We start from the raw sequence: 19413 nt of genomic DNA, 5'->3' as shown, positions 1-19413 counted from the left end.
GGTCATTAACATACAAACTAAATAACAGAAGTTATTTATATAAAGTTGAACCTTGAGGCACACCAACATATTTATCAATCATTTGTAAGGTTTTCTGGTCTACGCGGACACATTGTTTTCTGTCTGTAAGGTATGATTTTACAACTCTCCACCTCTTTATTTTCCAACCAGAAGGGATCATTGTGATGTATTAGTGATCAGATTTTTGTATGATCCAATCAGTGGTAGTTGAGTTACTATGAGTGACATACAACTAAATAAACACTGTTTTGCAGTATTTGCTGAAATTGAACAATTTAAGCTCCGTGGCAAGTGTTATAAATAATATATATGTATTGCCATCTCATGTTGACATTTGAAATTTACCTCATTACAGAGGTTTTATCCAGCCCTTCATTATCTATACCCACATCCTGTTTAGTATTGCAAGGGGGTGGAGTGAATCCCAGCTTGCATTGGGAAAGAGGATAGTTACACCCTGGACAGCTCGTCAGTCTATCACAAAGCAAACACAAACAGATAACCACATACAAACAACAGTATTACCTACGGGCAATTTAACCTATGTACTTGGACTGTGGGAGGAAACCTGTACAGAAAGGCCTCTGTCACAAATGGATTGAAACTCAGGACATTCTTGCTTTGAAGAAACCACTGAGCCAAGGCAAGATTTAGGGTAATGTATTAATAATAATAATAATAATATATATATATATATATATATATATATATATATATATATATATATAAGGATTACCAGTTATTACAACTCATCCTGAGGGGGACATGAATGTCTGCACTAAATGTCTTGGCAATCCATCCAGTAGTTATGAAGACATTTCACTCAAAACCAAAAATGTCAACCTCACGGTGGCGCTAGAGGAGCTGTCAGAGTATCACCAAAGTAATTAGGATTCATCCTGTCAGGACCGTGAATGTCGCTGAATGTCATAGTTTCATGAGATATTTCATTCTGCACCAAAGTGGTGGACTGATTATCCCACAATCCATAGAGCCACGCCACTAGCATGGCTGACTGTATAATGTTACATGTTTGTCAAACACATAATGTTACATCCTTTTCATGCTTTTGTATTTCAACAGAAAAGATAATCAGCTTTATTATCTGTAAGTTGTCAGGGCCCACATAATTAACAGTACAATGGTATGTTACATTATTTACAATACTATTTTTTATTAAGGTCTTGGTTTCAGAAGGCACAGCACAGAAAATATGAACTTTGAAGAATTAGGGGAAATCAAAAACATAATTAACACAAGATGTGTCTGTGAGCCCACCAACTGTGTTTGAAGGCAGCTTTTTTCTCTCACAGTTTGGCAGCTGACTTGTCAGGCTGAGGTCCCAGCCACTTCTCCCCTGAAACCGAGAACAAGATGAGATTGGGCAAGAATCTCAAGACAGCTTCAGCTTGAATTGCTAATGAGATGCTGAACTTTGCATAAACCACAGAAACAACAGAGAATGAAGCCGCAACACAATTTGTAATGTTGTCAAATGCTTGTCAGCTTTAAATAAAACGCTATGTCTCCAGAGTGTCAATAACAGTATATTTACATTTTAGACATTTATCTAATGCTCTTGTCATGGGTGATGTGCAGATTAAGACTATGTGAAGTGTCATTTTAATCCTTATATTGTCACTTTTACATTATGTGTGTTTGTGTTCGTGAATGATGCACAGTAGAGTTGTTTTCTCACCAATGCAGTGGGCCATGAGCTCAAATCTGTCAGATCCAAAAAACATCTCTGGCTTTCCATTTACATGGCACACCAGCAGGGGGAAGCCGAATGCCTGGGGAGAGGCAGTAGGAGAGATTTTGTTCAATACATTCTAATGTCTCTCTTTCCTGAATCTAGAAGGAGAGCTGAAGGACGCAACTGACCCCATGATCAAGTGCATCCTGTGTTGAGCTTTTCAGCTTGTCTTTGATCTCCTTTGAGGTGGACAGCTTCAGCACTTCTTTAATCTCGCTGTCAGACAATCCTGCTTTCATCGCTGCCTGCAAAACATTTTTTTTTTTTTTTTTTTTTTTTAAATGTGACAAACACTGAATAGAGCTTCTTAATCTTCTCAAACACAACCAGGCGGGATAAGTCGGTACCTCAGACAATGATGCAGGTTCAGTGATGTCTTTGTCCTCACTCCAGATCCTTCTCCACAGCTCCCGGGACACCCGCTCCGCCTGCTTGTCTCCACCCTTCTCCCTCTCTTGTACTGCTGCCACAAATCGCATTGCAGACAAGGAGCCTAGAAGAAGAAAAACAGAAGGAAACCTGAAACTCATTGCATTATTAGCTTTGCTCAATATAGAAATAGTACCACCAACGCATTGTGCAAGGCTAAATTACCACCACCACCAGGGAGACCCAAAAGCCCCATGTTCACTATATGGCAATATTTTATTTTCAATTGAGTGTTGTCAACACAATCAAATAAGAAGTCCATGGCACAAACAGTTTCTTAGTGAAAAAATGAAACACTCTTCAACGAAACAATAACATAATACAAAGGAGTAAGAATCTGATGGCAGGTGGGACCAAATAAAAACACACATCCATCCTTCAGCATACAGCGGCATGAATATATTGTACTGATAATCTTTTCTAAGGAGAAGTAGGAAAAGTACGCATTGCAGTACCGATCCCATCAGATACTGCTTGTATGTACCTTTTTGGAACATGGCCTCAAAGGGGTCAGATGGAACCTGCAAGGGAACACCAAAATACTCTGCCAAGTGCTTCAGATCCTTGGTCATGTACAGGAATTTGTTTGGAACCAGACCAGGGGGCTTGTTGCCTGTCATGAAAGATTATTCATTTTATATTAATATTTATATTAATATATATAATTTACATTATATGAAATATTATAATATTAGTAAACAGTACTAAGAGTGTCCACACAGACCTAAACATGCCCTGCAATAGTTTACAGGTACAGGTATTTATTTACAGTGGTGGAAGAAGTACTCAGATCTTTTACTTAAGTAAAAACAGAGTGTAGAAATAGTCATGCATTACAAATTTTACTGTAAAAGTACAGAAGTATTAGCATGTACCAAAAATAAAAGTACCCATTATGCATGCATATACATTATATTACTGGATTATAATGATGCATGAATGTGCTCATCACTGTCATGTGGCAGCTGGTTAAGGTGGGGCTAATTTTAATTACTTTATACACAGCTACCTTGTGAATTTCCCCCCTTATCTTATCCTTTAATAATACATCATATTTTATTAGTTGATTCTACTGTGTGTTGTTAATCTGAATTTGAAAAGTAGCTAAAGTTATCAATTAAATGCAGTGGAGTGAAAAGGCCAATATTTGCATCTGAAATGTAGTGCTGTACAAGTACCTCAAAATTGTACTTGAGTAAATGTACTCAGTTACTTTCCAGCACTGTTTGTTTACCTGCTCCCTGCATGATGCCGCCAAGGAATGCAGGACGCAGTTTGAGCTCTATATTCCACACCTGTCTGTAGCGACACATGACCTGTGAACACAAACGACGTAAAAGCTTCATTTTTAACCAAGTCGGTGGCTTTGTTATTGAAGCTGCCATCAAAAAGAAACTAACCTCAAAGCCAAGCCAAGAGTACGGAGAAACCACATCGTAGAACAACTCGATCACTTTCTTGGATGCCATCTTCAGGTCTGCAGGGTCACTGGCTCTTACTTTTGAAATGCAAAGTTAACTGTGCGAATAACTCTAACGTCTCCTTTACTTGCTATCAGTCTCAGTGCACTGCTCAGTGTGCCGAAGTTCAACTGACCTGACGCAGGGCTGCTCGGTGTATAGTTGAGTCAAATCAGTGCATCACCAAACAGTAAAACATGTAATAGAAATAGCTTTTGTTGGTTTTAACAGACGCGTAAGCGCAGAATTAGCTCGAACTGTTGTTAACGTTTGTTGAATTAGAAGTAGCTTTAAATTAGCTACAGTTAGCTAGAGCTGCAAGCACCACGGATATGTGCAGTAGCAATGTCTGACCGCTAGGGTCATGTGTTTAAACACAGAGACAACATCACTACCCTCCTCTAGATTACCTTCATTTTCTTCTTCTACCACTCCGACTTCTTCACCTTCTTCTTCTATGAATTTATTGGCGGCTCGCAAGACAGCGTATATGCGCATTACCGCCACCTACTGGACTGGAGCATGGTGCCGCACATTAGCAGGAAAGTAGGTAAAAAGTGACTACATTTTCTCTAATGAACTTGTTATATACATATATATTTACTTCTTTCTTATTATATTTTTTCTCTTATTAAATTAACATTAACATTTTTTCTCCCTTCTCTCTGTCTCCTCCTCTTCCTCCTGCATGTACCTGCACATTCCTCTGGTCACACATATCTGTATACACAACACACTGTTGTGTGAACACACACTCATTTTAAACCTCCGCTGCTGTTCTCCCCCTCTGTCTCCTCCCCATTTCCTGTCCTTACATCTTTCATTGGAGTAAAACTGTTTTACTGACAATATAAACACACAAGTGTAAAAACTGTCAAAACATTTTAGTCTTTCCTGGCAGTTTTATATGTTTCACATTTCACTGAAATACAATGTAAAGCTTTTCATTAATGTAGAATATCACTGCTATAACAGTAAAATAATTATATTCTCATAAATACTATTTACTTTTACACTCTATTTACATATAAGCCATCCACCAGGATAATAAAGAAGTAACCGTATAGGGTAGCGATGTCTATAAGTATATTAACGTCTAAAATCTTCAAATTAATATTTCCTTTTATGTCTCTTCTTGAGGACTTGCTTGATCTTTGAGTTCAGCTGGTCCCAAACTGTCAGAGAGAGCAGGCAGAGGTCCTGGAGATTTGTCACTGAAAAGCAGAGAAAACAATTTTCTGTTTTCTAACTTAAATCATACAAAAAAAACCTTTTACCTGTTTTCTGTCTTACCTCTCTCCATCTTTCTCTGCCTGTAAAGGAAGTTAGAAAAAAATATTAGCTCAAACCTTTTAATAAGTATTTATTCAGTCAAACACATTCAATCCCATTGTGAATTTATTACCTTAGGCTTCTGTGATGCATTGCCACCAATCTTCCTGGGTACTCCAAGAGTCTCAAAAGAGTGGCTCCGCACTCGTATGGCTCTCTAATGACAGAGATTCAGAAGACAAATTGTGAAGTGAAAATAGTAAAGTCAAATGTGAGAGAGTTTATGAAACTTGAGAGGCGAGGGAGGCCAAGATTTACCTTGAAGTTTTCTATGAATCCTCCACTCCCCTCCGACACCCCCCGGACACCCTCAGAGGATGGAAGAGCAGACAGTGATGGATCCCCCATCATGCACTGGGAACGGGTGGAGAGTTCAGCCTGCAAACTCTCAAGGAGCGCCGAGCGAGTGCGGAGCTTCGTAAAAGAGGAGGGATAGGAGAGAAATCACAGAACAAGCTTGGATATTCACTAATTCACACTAAAGAGTATAAATAAAAACAGTTTTTTCCCTCTACCTCCAGTCTGCTGAATCGTTGAGCCTTATAGCAGGAAATCTCTGCATTGATGAGTTTTGTCAGAAGGAATTCTCTCAGCAGGGAACGCTGGGAGACAGGACAGAGGAAACCAAGACTTGTGAAGCATCTCAATAATTGCTTTGTACTGCAGAGATTTAGGTAAGCCAGGTGTGGACTCAAAAGCTCACAGGCAGGACAGGTTGAGCAATAAGTTTAGTGGGTCAAGGATCAAAGCAGCGTTTGTTAACAAGACAAGGAGCAGAGGCAGGCAGGTAAAAGGCAAACAAGGCAAATAAGGATAAATAAAATAAAAAAACTAACTAAGGCAGACAAGTCCACAAAACAAAGGCACATTGTATAATACAAGGTTTTTTTTTAGCAGCTAAATGGAATTCAGCCAACTGTGACATGTCAAAATTTCTTCACTGAAAAAGGAGTACTGGAGGGGACTAAGATCAGGTAAACAAACAGACCCTTTTCATGACATTTTGACTTTTCAAAGCAGGAAAAGCACAGGTGGAATTAATCACATTAGTGATGGCTACATTCCCTTTAGGTGGGCCAGTTCCAGGGTCCTGGTGTTGTGCATGCTCACTCACTGACAGGGCTTACTGAGACACTTAATGGAAGGCAGTCTTACATCTGTGAAGACGGATGGATCCGGAAGGACTGGACCAAAGGGAGGAACATCCTCTCTGGCTGTGACACACACCTGTAGGAGAGGAGAAAAGGGTATTAGAGCCTGATTGATAAAGCGTCTTGGCTGAAATTATAGGCCAATATTAGCTGATCGCAGATATATTAGTATGAGTGTATATTTCTACCAATAAGGAACAAAAAAGTGGTAATTTAGAAACAGAGCAAAGAAACATTTTCTCGTTTTCTAAACATCCTTATCAAAAAATGTTCGTTATGTTATATCAGCCAACATATTGTTGAATTCTTTTAAACTCAATAGCAATATTGGTATTAGCCTCAAAAATCCAGTATTGGTCGGGCTCTAGAAAAATACTGCATGCTTTTTAATATAAAAGGTTAATCAGTTATCAGTTAAGAAAAACATATTGATGATCGATTCAATAGGGGCTATTTTTCACTCACCTGGTACGCAGTTTCACCTGTCTCCTCCTCCCCCTCAATCCTCCGGACCACCAGGAAACAGTGCAGGAAGTGAGACTTGATAACATCAGATAGAAAGGGGGTTTGGCCCTCCTGGTAGACCAAAGCTACAATGTCATTACCAATGTGTCTTTTTCTTTGTAACTGTGTGGGGAGATGAGGAGAAGGAGAAAAAAGTGTCAAGTGTTCAAGAAACGTTTCCAACTAGTCCTGAAAATATCCACAGAAACACCGTCCTGTGAGTCATCAGCGCAGAATAGACGGAGGTTGATCCAGTAACTGACCTGCTGTGGGTCACCGTCTGTGAAAGGCAGTTTAGTTGCGACATGGAACATGATTTCTCTCCCGTGAAAGGAAGTGAAGACTGCTTGACTTCCTGTCTGACCATGACACACATCCAGTCCTCCTCTGAACCTGAGAAAAGGGAGTGAGGAGAAGCAGTCATGTGGCATGTGTCATTTGTCCAGCTAAACAACATCATCGTATAGTGCACTTTACCCGGTAAAGCCTTGCAGTTGAATCGTCTCTCCCAAAATAGAAAGGAACTCCTTAAACTCTTCACTTTCCTCATTGTTACTGAGTATGTCCTCCTCTGTGAACTAGAGAGAGACGGATGTTGTCTGAGACAGAGTGGTTATGATGCGGTGCCATATTTTAGTCATTCTCTGCACAATTTCTTACCTGCCCGTCCTTTTGGTACAAAACGCCAAACTTGAAATTAGGAGACACTCTGTGTTCATCAAATGCAGTTATGAGTTCTGGAGCCTGAGGGGTGAGGGAGGGAGATCTGAGAGGATCTGTCTAAAATAAGTGGTCATTATTTTTAGTCATTGGTAGTTTTGGCCATTACCTTGAGGTAGCTGACCACTTCAAACTTTGAGACAGTCACTCTATCACAGAGCATCTGGAGAGAAAATTTGCTATTTTATTCTTCTGTTTCACTGTTTCAGAGGGAAATATCGTATCTCATTTACTCTGCTACATTTATTACACAGCTATAGTGACTAGTTACATTGCAGATTTTTTCTTCCTACAAATTTTACAAACATAACATATGATCGGTTTATAAAATATGATGAATTGTTATAAATTAAAGTAGCATATAAAGTAGTTACAATTTTCTCCACCTAAACCAGCTACAACAATGGAAGTGCTTCATACATGTTATTGTGTCAATAAAAATAATCAAATAACATAATGTATCAAATAAAAACTCTCTGAAAGGGACAATGAGAACATTTACTCGTGATACTTAAAGTATTTTTTGCTGATAATATTTCTGTATTTAGTTGTTACAGAGTTTTTACAGCGTGGCGCAACTTTTACTTATGAATGAGAAGAATACTTCAGTAGTTTGATACCTTTGCTAGTTCAACAGCAGATGGGATGCTGGGGAAAAGAGAGACAGAGAAAACTCCATGCAGAGAGCACTCCTTCATTCTGTGAGGCAAGAAACACAATCTCTGTATAATTGTCTGTGATGCAGTATTGCTTGGAAAAAACAGTTACAACATACAGATACATTCAAACGAGAATGTAAAGATCTCCTCCGGACATGTTTTATGACGTAAAAATACACTCTGCTTTGTATAATAGTTTTTGTCTGACATGTTTTCCCTCAAAAAGCTACTTCTTTAATTTCTCCCACTTCACTGGACCATCATTGGCTTATGCTATTTGTGATGTCATAAAATCCTGCGCATATGTACACGTCTTAAACTGAGATTTGATGTAAGTAGAGAGATGTTCCCCCTTCAGCAGACAATAGTGAAAACAGAAACTCTGCACACACATCATTCTGCACCGTGAAGCTCAAACATCCAAGTGAAGTAGCAACAAGCAACACGCTAAAATGGCTAAAGATCTCAACCTTAGTATCACCCGCAGTTTGTTCTCCTCCTCCTCAAAACAAACAGAGAGAACCAGAGGCCCCAGAGATGGATCCACTGCTGTGAATGAGTGATGGTACTAAAGGGGGAAGAAAGGATGATAAAACATAAACATAAAATCCAGGAAAGATAAAATATTCCTTGAGACTTTAAAGTCTTCTTACTCGTGAGCGGAAGAACTCGTGGTAGATTTTGGCCTCTCCGTCTCTCTCCATGATGTCGTAGCTCTCTGGATCGAGGCCATAGTGGGACGAGGTGGGACTCACGTCTACAAGCCTCTCCAGAGGGGGGTCCATCCAGTAGCCCCCCAACTTTGATGGGAGGATGAGCGGCAGGTCTCCACCTATCGTTAAAAGCTGAGACTAAAATAGACACAAAGAAAGCACATGATGATGATGAGGGCCCGTTGTTTTCTGTTGTTTGGGGAATCAAATGTTGTGGCGTTCGTAGAAAGGTCAGTGTCAACACTGTCAGATTGAAGACTAACCTTCAGAGGGAGAGGGAATTCACACCGCTGCTCATCGATCCTGCTGCCCTGATGGACAAGGGGGAGTATTGATGATAAGAAACTTCTGCTGCTCAGACACCACTGCACACACACACTACACAAGATCAATCGCGCTGTAACTCACCTGCAGCTTTTCAATGATTTCAAACAGCTCTGCGTCCTGATATGAACACCAGGCACCAGATGTCAGACAGAAAGGCAGACAGAGAGAGAGGGAAGGAAGAGGAACATGACAAACACTTCAGTTGCGAATGGAAACTTGGACCCTCAGACAGGCAGGACATGGCAATACATTAAGTATATTTGATTAAAATAAGGCTGGAAGGTGATATCACCCTCTGGTTGCTGCTGGCAGGGAGGAAAGGCTTGCTCTCACTGGCAGGAGAGTCCAGGATGTCCAGTATGTTGTCCTCTGCAGAGTCAGGTCTGCAGCAACAGGTTCATTCATACAAAAGAAGAAAGCACAATTCATCACTTCTCATTCAGGTCGTACTTTGTACAATAAAGCTCAAATGTTAGCTCGAAACAGTGGCGATAAAATGGAAAATAAAAACCTCACCTCGTCTCATCCTCACATGTGAATCTGTCCACACTGTAAACAAGGAAGTGAGAACTACTCGGAGAAGAAAACGGATCATCTTACATAGACAGGATTACTTACATCTAAAATAATGTCATTTATTTAGTATATGTAGCTACTCAATTGACTTGTGGTGGAAAATGCCAATCCTAATTTGAGACAAACAGTGTCTTTACTCACCCTCCATATGCCCCAAAAGTGAAACTTCTCTTTCTGGAGAAGGACATGTCATTCCTCTTTTCTCTCTCCATGGCTTTGGTGTCACTGTGAATGTTTGTACATGCCGGTTTGCTACCGAGTCAATCAGGGCTGGCTAAGGTTGAATTAATTCACTCTATCATTCTGTCACTCCTCCTCCTCTCTGCCCCCTGCCTCTCACTCATTTAAGCTTCCCTTTCCTCCCTCTGTCCTGCTGTCAGCCAGACAAGCAGCATTAACCCGCTCATGGTCACAGGTGTCGCAGCTGCCATAAACTGCAAAACGGACACGGTCAGGCTGCTTCATGCCATCCATCCTCGAGCTTGAATAAACACTTGTGGTGGTTTCTTCAGACTGACTGAACTTAAAAGATATACTTGTAAATAAATAAAGAAATGGGTGAGACATTTTCCCCCGGACCTGTTACCCTTTGAGTCAGTAAGGATCATCAATTATTGACAGCACACACAGCGAGGGTGAGGAGATAGCCAGCAGGGGAGGGTGAAGTAGGCCTGAGGATAGAGAGAGAGAGAGAGAGAGAGAGAGAGAGAGAGAGAGAGAGAGAGAGATTGAAAGAAAGATGAAGACAAACAAAGAGAGGTGGTGTTACATGACACAAATTACATTGAAGAAAAAGAAGATGAAAAAGTGCTTCACTTCAGCCCCACTTGCAAACTTTGAAATAAAAGCTGTTTATCATGCCTTTTGACCAGAGGTGGAAGAAGTTATCAGATCCTTTATGAATAAAAGTACTTATAAGTATCATCAGCACAATGTACTTAACGTAATGTACTTAGGATCAAAGTAAAAGTACTTGTTCTGTCCCACATGAATGTTATTTTATTATATATTATATTATTACGATACTATTACAGATACATTAATGTGTAAGTAGTGTTTTGCTGTTGTAGTTTGTTGAGGCGGAGCTATTTTTGCTTTGTACACAGTTAGATGGTTTAGTTCAGTGGTTCCCAACCTAAAAGGGTCACCAGATAAATCTAAAGGGTGGTGAGATGATTAATGGGCCAGAGAAGAAGAAAAAACAAAGTTCTGCTACACAAATTTGTATTGGTATTTTTGACTTCTCTCAGATCTGTGCATTTTTGTGAAGCATTGGATAATTGTAGCTTTTTGAGCCTCAAGCAGATTTTCAAGTGAAACCATCTGAGAAGTTTAATACAGTATATTATTGGTCAAGATGAATAATATTTGAGGTGATGGATATAACTCAGAATTAGGAAGTTGGATACAAGTTGTAGCTTGTAACCAAACTTATTTTTGATAAGATGTCAATGTGAAAATGTCTCAAATAAAGATGGCATTTAATTTGTTTGTCATCACTTTCCATCTATGGGTTTTTTGTTCTAAATTCCCCTTTTTCTACTTTTTCCTTTGCTTTACCCTTTGGTTTTCTTTTGGTTTCCATTTCCTATAATTTTGTCCGTATTTATATGGTTGGAGGATACTTGTTTTTGGTCATTTCACATGTTAATTTCCACAGGAGACAGTAAAATGTCATGTTAAATTCCATCAGTGTTAATTACATATCTTAATTAAATGTTTGTGTGATCTTGAGCTATGATCATGCCTATTATAATGTTTGGAAGTCAGTTTATTTTGAATCCTACTCCATTCCTTTATTTTCGGCTAATAATAGTCCATCCCCCTCGAGTTAAATTGATTTCTATTAGTGAACTGTTTACGCCTATCTTCAAAGCGCTCCTTATCAATTGGCTACTTATTTACAGAAAACAGATTCAAATTCAAAACGCCCTTGAATACTCTATGTTACAGTAGTTTCACATTGAGTGGAACCAGTCTGTAAGCGACTAGGTGATTGGAGACTTGAAACGCCTCTCAAAATGTATTTCGCTCTCATTGGTCAGAATTCAAAACAATGACGTTTGTAGCCCCGCCCACTCTCATTGCAGGACTGGATACCCCGCGGAAGTTGGTTTGTGGAGTGAGGACGGGATGTTGTTAATTTATGTGCAGTAGTGTGAAACGCGTCGATATTTTTTTCGGGACGGTTTGGTATTCGGTTGCAGAAGCAGAGGAACGGTAAGAAAAAGGTTTGGACTACATTTCGCTTACTTTAATGCAAGAAGAAAAGGGGCACTGCGAAGTAAGCTAGCTAGCTAGTTAGCATTAGTAATTAGCCCTCAACGTTTAACTGTACATATAATTAAACTACAGTCGCTTGCATCGTGACGTTTTGTTAATATGATAATATAAAGCTATACATTTAGCTTAGTTGCTGTCTTCGCAAACTCATTAGTTAGCTGTTACTCTGCATTGTTCAGCTAGCATTGTTGGTTTTATTGTTGATTGCTTAACAAGTATATTATTACATGATATCTGTGATTCGTAAGTATTTTGTGGTTATACTTTAATGCGACGTATCCGATTGAGAGAGCAGCAGTGAAGGGTACAACGATGCTGTCTTGTTGCTATTTGAAGCAATACATTAAAAATGCCGCACTGTACTTCTTGTAGTGACACGCTGGAGTTGTTGACATTGCCTGTCGATTCGTTATACTGAGGTTTAACTTCCGTTTTATTGTTGTGGAGGTTCATGTGTCTTCTTACCTGTCCTATACCCAGTGTGTTGGGGCAAAATGTTGGAGTGTGGCATGCTGGAGCGGGACAGTCGGGCTCTTCGGAGACGCTCTGCTATTCTCTGCAAACAGCTGGTGGTGGACGAGCTGCTCATTCAGTCCTTGCAGGCAGACGACATCCTAACCGAGAGTATGGCAGAGGGCATCATGGTATGTGAACGCATTTCATTTAGGACCCTCAGGTAATAACCACTCTGACTGTCAACAAAAATGTATTTCAGGTGACTGTCAGCAGGTGCTCAGCCACCTACACATTGAATGTTAGATACACCTGCTTAAATTGATGTCAGTGGGTTGTTGCTTGGCTGCCAGAAACTTTGGTAAAGGTTACAGTCAAGTTTAGGCCCAAGTGCTAAACCTGTGTTTCCCAAACCTGAGGCAAATCCCTAAGAGGTCCAATGATAGATCTATGGGGTCAAAAAATGATTACAGGGATTATTATTATGTATTATTATTGTGACATACTGGATTCTTTCACTTCTGTAGGCATTTAAACATGTTTTAAATTAAACAAAATCACTCTTTGGCTGAGCTGCTTACCATTCATGTCCACACTAAAGACATAACCCTTTTTATGAGCGGTCACAAGTAGACATTGCTTAATTTGAGGGGTCACTAGCCAAATAGGTTGGGGACCACTGGGTTAAAACCTCAGATGCCCAAACAACCAGTGTCAGGCTGAGTGCGTGCTATTTTATTGTTTAATCTTGGTGACACTCAACTGTAGAGAATCAACAGTGGGCAAGGTTGGAAAACAAAATGTCAGGCTATTAGTGGTGTGAAGATTTTTAATCAAATGTACTACTATATTTAATTTTTGTCAATGACCTTTATTTTACTGATCTGATCTCTAATCTAGGCTGAGCAAACATCTCAGAAGCGCAGCTGGCGCTTACTACTACTCTTACCAAAGCGAGGGCCCAGAGCATTTAGCAGCTTCTGCTCAGCTCTGCGAGAAACTGAGCAGCAGCACCTGTGTGACCTGCTCACACAATCACCAGAAAAAGACGGCAAAGAGACACATGTAGAGGTAAGTGTGCATTTCATCACCACACACACAACTCAAAACTACAGTATATGCTGCAGATTCTTACCAGAATTAGTGCATTTCTGCTCACAGAGTATTCAGCCTGAAGAAGAGCCAGAGGTAGAGGCAGGGCGACTAGTCATGCAGTCAACAGGAAGTAAGAGAAAGGTGAGCAGAGTTTCTAATCTCTGTACCAGGATTACTGTAGTCATTATCACTGTTTTATCACAAGACTTAGACAGAACAAAAGCTAATGTCAGGTTTTGTAATTGCCAGCTCACAGTTCAGAGAAAAAGTTACACATCTCTGATAAAAGTATTCTCCAGTTACATGGTCCTCTGCAGACATCTTCAGTAGACAGAGAAGAAAAGAGTGAGGTGAGCAGCACCTCGTCATATCCAGCCCAAGCGTCAGATAGCTGCCTGCATTCAGAGTCATCATTGAGACGGTTTGTCCCAGTCAGGGAGGAAGACAGGAAGGCAGAGAGACAGAGGACGAAGAAAAGAGGAAGAGATAAGCAGACAGATGTGAGAATCACAAACCACATCCATCTTATGTTTGACAACCAGATGGCCTGCTGAGGTAGTCAGACAGCAGGCAGGAGATTTCCTCATAGTTAAGTTATGATTGTGGTTGTCACATTCCCACAACAAGCAACAGCCGCTGCCACAGCAAAGATCAAAATCCTTCATTATCTGTCTTCTTTTGTTTGTGTTAAGCACCTGATGTTTTGTCATTAATAATTTGTGCGTGGTTTTGAATTTCAGAGGTTTATGGACTCATCTCTTCCGCTTCCCACCCAAGAGGGAATTGCTGCCAAGAGAGCAAGGACACATGGTGAGTAGCATTGCAGTGTGGCCTGTTTTCAGGATAAAATAGGTGTCTCTGTCTCCATTGTTGTTGTCAATATTTTTCTGTGTCCGTGGAGACAAGGGGGTGTTGTCTGGAGAAAAGGGTTTATCCGTTGTCCAGTTTAAATAGAGGGGTAATTGAAAATACTTCAACACAGAAACATTTTGTGGCTAGAAGCAGCATGAGAGAATTTAGTCTGTGTGAACCTTTTTGTTGTATAATGTTATCACTGAGAGAAGTGTAGGAGGGTGGTTCCTCTAGCATTTGTACCTGTACCTACAGGCGCCACGCCCCAAGAGTGACTCATTCACAGAGTTGTAGTACAAAGTTTGTTATCACACAACTGCTGGCAGGAGCACACAATGATGTGAAAACTTTCAGCACTTTAACAACAAAGCACTGTTTTAACAATGTGATTGTGTGTGTGTCTGTGTTTGTGTGTGCGGCAGAGTCCATGGAGTTTAGTCTGGATGCAGATAGTCCCATCAACACTCCCGTGCTCCCCTGCACTCCTGACTTTTACCTCTCTCACTGCCAGCAGGTAAAATACTTCTCTTCACCAAGTTTGCAGTAGCATGCTGTGACCCAAGTGTCACATCACCTATCTGGATATGAGTCGATTTTTTTGCATAAAATGTAGTGATTGTAAGTTGTATTAATTTATAAAAGTAATAATAGTTTAATGTAATGTATACAAGCATGGTATTAAAGCTGGTCATTTCGGACTCGTTGATCCATTCTTGCCCTTTCTATTTCCTTACCATGCTTTTTTTGTTTTTCTCTCTCACTTCCTACACTCCAGTCTTACAGAATGAATTCATCCCCTCGTGGTTTTGCTTTGGTGATCAGTAACGTGACCTTTGATCCTTGTGCTGCGCCTGACCTTGACCCTAGGAAGGGAGGTGAGGTGGATGACGAGGTCCTCAGGAAGGTCTTCACAGAGCTGGACTACCTGGTTACAGTCAACAGAGATCTCACTGCTCAGGTGACACACACACAGACGCAGGCTCACTATGTTTTTACAGGATGTTATTTGAAACACAATCTTGGCAAAGCTAGAAAAGGGGAAGTTGTAAAAGAGAAGGTAACAACCTTGAGTCATTTGAGAAAGTCACCACGCCAGTGCTTGTAGAAAAGGCACTCATGTAAGATTTGTTTGACAGGTTTCTTTAGCTTGGATCCCATTTTCAGTGCTGCTGTTATCACAAAGCAAACACACTTTACATCATTTAGCTTATTCTAAGAAACTTGGTATGAGTAAGCATGTTGGTCGTGAGTGTCTCAAGACACTTTGCAAAGCATGGGTATTGGCTGTGGGAGGGGGAATACCTTAAAAAAGCTGCTTGCAAACAAAAACTTGGAAAGCCTTGGATACACGCTGTGTTAATGTTTTCCCGATTTCTTTTTCTTTGTGTAGAGCATGAGGACATGCATTGAGAAATTTAGCCGACGACCAGAACACCGGACAATGGACAGCTGTGTGGTGTGTCTGCTCTCCCATGGAGTGGAAGGAGCAATATATGGCACAGACGGCCAGCTCCTGCAGGTGTGTTTGTTTGACAGTTTTCTGTGTTGATGTGTGTAAAGATGCAACCCCTTTAACAGATATTTAACATGTAGCATGTGTGTCACTTGGTCCATTTCAGCTGGACTGGGTGTTTGAGGCCTTTGACAATGCACACTGTCCCCTGCTGCAGAATAAGCCGAAGTTGTTTTTCATCCAGGCCTGCAGAGGAGGTACGGCTCCCTGTCTTATTCTGTACGCCTCTCTATCATTCATTTTACCTATATGTATAACCTACCCATACATCTAACCTCAGTAGGCTACTCACGTTAGCCTGTGTGCAAACAGGTGACAGTTTCACAGCTATCCATCAGCCGCACAGTTCCAGATGCTGTGGATGGTGTCATAATATGTCAAATTGAAATGTTCTGTTGTAGACTCAAACCTAATACAATACAATAGTCCATAAAGATGTAATTAATCTGTGATTTAACAAGGCTCCCAGCTAATTATTCTGTATCTGTGATGGAGGTTGTGGTCTGGCTACATGGCTGATGACGCCCCTGACAAACTCTCAGACCCCTCAGGAGAAACCCTAATTACTGTCACAAACTCCCTTGCTCCACCACAGAGCCCACCACAGGTGTGCTGCTTGAAAGGCCATTAGATGTGGTTCGCCACAGGAATATCAAATCCAGTTAAAAATATGTAGTTTAACAGTTTGGTTTCCAAAATTAAGAAAGTTTACAGGAATCATTTGGAGAAATAGACAAGTTATTTTTTACTGTAGTCTTACTGTTGTGTATAGTCTGAGAAAAAGCATCTCAATACTGAAACAGGGCTCAAGGACTTGCTTTTTGCACGAGTTATTAAGACGACTGTTGTTTGATGTTAACTTGAAACTGTCTTGGCTTCAGAGGAGATGGACTGTGGAGTGGAGCAGATAGATGGGCCAGCGAGGACCTGCTCACCAAGCTGTGAGCAGCGGGATGCTGGTAGGGAAGGACAGGGAGATGCAAACTCCAGACAGAGAGGGGACATGGGTCAGCCCAGGATTAAACTGCCCCAGCGGTCTGACATGATCTGTGGCTTCGCATCTCTCAAAGGTCAGAGAATTTGTAAGTTTGTCCTTTTTGCTACTTATTAATGAAATGTGTTATTTAACTGAAGTGTAAAAAACAAACAAACAGCAATTTGTGGGAACTTTAATGAGGCAGTAGATATGTGCAGCAATCCATGCAAAGAAAAGAGAGGTAGCAACATTTCAACCAGCAAAAACAAATCAGTGTGTGGACTACCTGTCAGTTTCCTCTGCTCACTTTGTCCTGCACCTGTACCCAACCGTGGCTTAATGTGCCCTGGTTTTCTACCAGTAATGCATGCAACCTTCACAAGAACTAACTGGAACAAAACCAATATGAATCATATTGGTGGCTTTAAAGGGGAACTCATCGAAGTCTGTTCACAGGTCTTGGGGAGTTCTACTGCATACAAGAAAACAATTGTATGAAACCTTTTTTAGCTTCAGAGGGAGCTGCGCAGAGTCCGATTAACCTTGAGGCTAGCGATTCAAAGGATATATTGGCTGCTACTCGCATAACGCAGCCGAATCTCCAGTTTCCTTTGAGCTCTGCCTTCACCCATTTCAGTCTGAGTTAGCTGAAACTACTTTTTCCTGACAGTTATCACAGTTTTAGAGGTTAACATTGTTTCATGACTTGCAGTTTCTGTTTCCAGTTATGTAAGTACCAGACACCGCCTCAGCTCTGACTCCTTGCATCTCATATCAGTGTATTAAGCCTTTATTGTTTGATCTCTTCCTCCTCCAGGTACAGCAGCCATGCGGAACACCAAGAGAGGATCCTGGTTCATCCAGGAACTTAACACATCACTCCGCCTCCATGCCAGAGACACACATCTTGCAGACATCATGGTGCAGGTGAACATAAAGTGTTATACTTTCATATACTGCATTCACAGTGTAAAATATGCTTTAAGACATTACTGTAATCTTCCTGTCATTATTTCTCTGTCTCTAGGTCAATGGGCGTATTAAGGAGCGGGAGGGTTACGCTCCTGGCACCGCCCACCATCGCTGCAAAGAGATGTCGGAGTTCACCAGCTCATTGTGCAAAGACCTCTACCTTTTCCCCAAGTACCAGCCCCAGTATTGATAAGCAAATATAGTCACATGCACAGATTAACACACACAGACCATTCCTTGCATTGAAGCCTCTCAATGAGGACACACAACTGTTAATTACTGCCACACACTCACACATTCCCCTGTTATAACTTCACATCCAAACTGAGGATTTATTCATTCATGTTTTCTGTGTAAATACTGCCTCCTCAAACCCACAGCACAGCGTGCAAACATTCGCGCAAATCTTGGAAATGAAAAAGGAGCAAGCTTATGTTAATCTACATGTACTCTGAAATGGGCAATGTATTAACATAGAATTTACTTGTGTATCTGTGTCGATGCCAGTTAGAGGGTTTAGATGTTAATCCTTTTTAGTCAAAGACAGAAGCGTATTTTTTTTGTTTTCTTACTGCACAGCTACTTTTGAGGTTTCACTGTCTTTTTAAAATGTATTTTCTACACAGATCTATTTTTGTGGCTTTATTTTGTATGAAATTGTTTTTATAAGGATTTTAAGCCCATTCTCTTTTATTTGTATATAATGTTTGTTACAAGTTCAGACCATTTCTTGTTTTTAGTATAGTGACAGGCAGGGGGCAGCACAGCAGAGACAAATGCATGTCACCATCTGTCTTTCATCAATATTTTTCATATCTCCTGCAGTTCAAAGTTATCTTTACCGCCATGATTGCAGACAGCTTTTGTATTAGTCACAGTTAGCTACAGTGATGATTAAATGGCGACGTCTTTGCAGCAGGTTTTAACCCGCTCTCATAGAGAAGTCCACATTTTGTTTCACATAGTTTGCCTCATGGAGAGGAAAAACAACTACAGGGCAGCTTCAAAACAAGATGTGTTTCAGTCATTTACTTTTTCGCTTGTGTTTGCAGAAGTTCAATCAGGACCATTCAGCTTTTTAACCTTAAATTTCACTTCATATCAGCTATGTTACTGTATATCTGTCCCTGTCGTGGTGGTGGGCTGCCAGGGGAATGTGGTGCTACTTGTGGGGTCATACACCTACAGTATGAACTCTGACCTTTACGCTAACTCTGACGCCTAATAGTGTTCCTCCCCATGTGGAAGCTGCACATTTAGTTCATCTCCCTACAGTTTGTGGTATTTTTACTGTATCTGATACAGTAAAATAAGCATGTAAAAAGCATGTATTTCTTATGTCTTCCATAAACAATATGCAGTTTTCTACAGCAGCCTGTGAGCCATGTGAGGATGATCTATATATGAATTTATGACCATGGAGCTTTCACAGTATATTGTATTGCTTCGGCACGCCTCTCTTAAGACTGTGTGAGCATTGATGTTTCCCAGAAAAGCCCTGACCAGGCGGAGTGTGTTTAGTTACAACAGTGTTGTAGTGAAGAAAACAATATATGGTCGAAACAGTATTGATTGTTAACCACCTGTAAACAAAGATGCTTTTAAGCTGTGTTTGAGGTGC

The 19413-nt window shown here is 40.6% G+C and overlaps 3 protein-coding genes across 6 annotated transcripts; 1 reads left to right on the top strand and 2 right to left on the bottom strand.

Annotated features, from left to right (window-relative positions):
- Nucleotides 1–1107: 1107 nt before the first annotated feature.
- Nucleotides 1108–3986, bottom strand: gstk1 (glutathione S-transferase kappa 1). Its single transcript, XM_070911646.1, has 7 exons — nucleotides 3607–3986; nucleotides 3441–3522; nucleotides 2691–2819; nucleotides 2125–2270; nucleotides 1906–2022; nucleotides 1721–1814; nucleotides 1108–1378 (listed from the first exon to the last, which is right to left on the bottom strand). The coding sequence occupies exons 1-7, from the start codon at nucleotides 3673–3675 to the stop codon at nucleotides 1329–1331; spliced, it is 687 nt and encodes a 228-aa protein (XP_070767747.1). The 5' UTR covers nucleotides 3676–3986; the 3' UTR covers nucleotides 1108–1328.
- A 717-nt stretch (nucleotides 3987–4703) lies between these two features.
- On the bottom strand, nucleotides 4704–9860 carry rap1gapl (RAP1 GTPase activating protein-like). Its single transcript, XM_070912440.1, has 19 exons — nucleotides 9790–9860; nucleotides 9589–9621; nucleotides 9365–9455; nucleotides 9154–9189; nucleotides 9009–9056; nucleotides 8686–8883; nucleotides 8503–8600; nucleotides 7994–8072; nucleotides 7483–7536; nucleotides 7314–7397; nucleotides 7131–7231; nucleotides 6917–7046; nucleotides 6615–6776; nucleotides 6154–6225; nucleotides 5514–5600; nucleotides 5257–5412; nucleotides 5072–5155; nucleotides 4960–4979; nucleotides 4704–4880 (listed from the first exon to the last, which is right to left on the bottom strand). Exons 1-19 carry the CDS (start codon nucleotides 9858–9860, stop codon nucleotides 4790–4792), a joined length of 1695 nt encoding a protein of 564 aa, XP_070768541.1. The 3' UTR covers nucleotides 4704–4789.
- A 1890-nt stretch (nucleotides 9861–11750) lies between these two features.
- On the top strand, nucleotides 11751–18157 carry casp2 (caspase 2, apoptosis-related cysteine peptidase). 4 transcript variants are annotated; one of them, XM_070912130.1, is made up of 12 exons: nucleotides 11751–11879; nucleotides 12412–12575; nucleotides 13285–13455; nucleotides 13546–13620; nucleotides 14220–14289; nucleotides 14754–14845; nucleotides 15107–15289; nucleotides 15722–15850; nucleotides 15951–16041; nucleotides 16726–16914; nucleotides 17638–17747; nucleotides 17848–18157. In XM_070912130.1, the coding sequence occupies exons 2-12, from the start codon at nucleotides 12426–12428 to the stop codon at nucleotides 17980–17982; spliced, it is 1395 nt and encodes a 464-aa protein (XP_070768231.1). In that variant the 5' UTR covers nucleotides 11751–11879; nucleotides 12412–12425; the 3' UTR covers nucleotides 17983–18157. The 4 variants fall into 4 exon arrangements, with proteins under 4 accessions (XP_070768231.1, XP_070768230.1, XP_070768233.1 ...); XM_070912129.1 differs by having other exon boundaries at nucleotides 16726–16926; XM_070912132.1 differs by lacking the exon at nucleotides 13546–13620.
- Nucleotides 18158–19413: the final 1256 nt, after the last annotated feature.

Source organism: Enoplosus armatus, chromosome 9, assembly GCF_043641665.1.
Source record: "Enoplosus armatus isolate fEnoArm2 chromosome 9, fEnoArm2.hap1, whole genome shotgun sequence".
NCBI classification, from domain to species: domain Eukaryota; kingdom Metazoa; phylum Chordata; class Actinopteri; order Centrarchiformes; family Enoplosidae; genus Enoplosus; species Enoplosus armatus.
The sequence above is the reverse complement of the archived record's forward strand: the minus strand, read 5'-3'. Positions and strand labels throughout refer to the sequence as shown.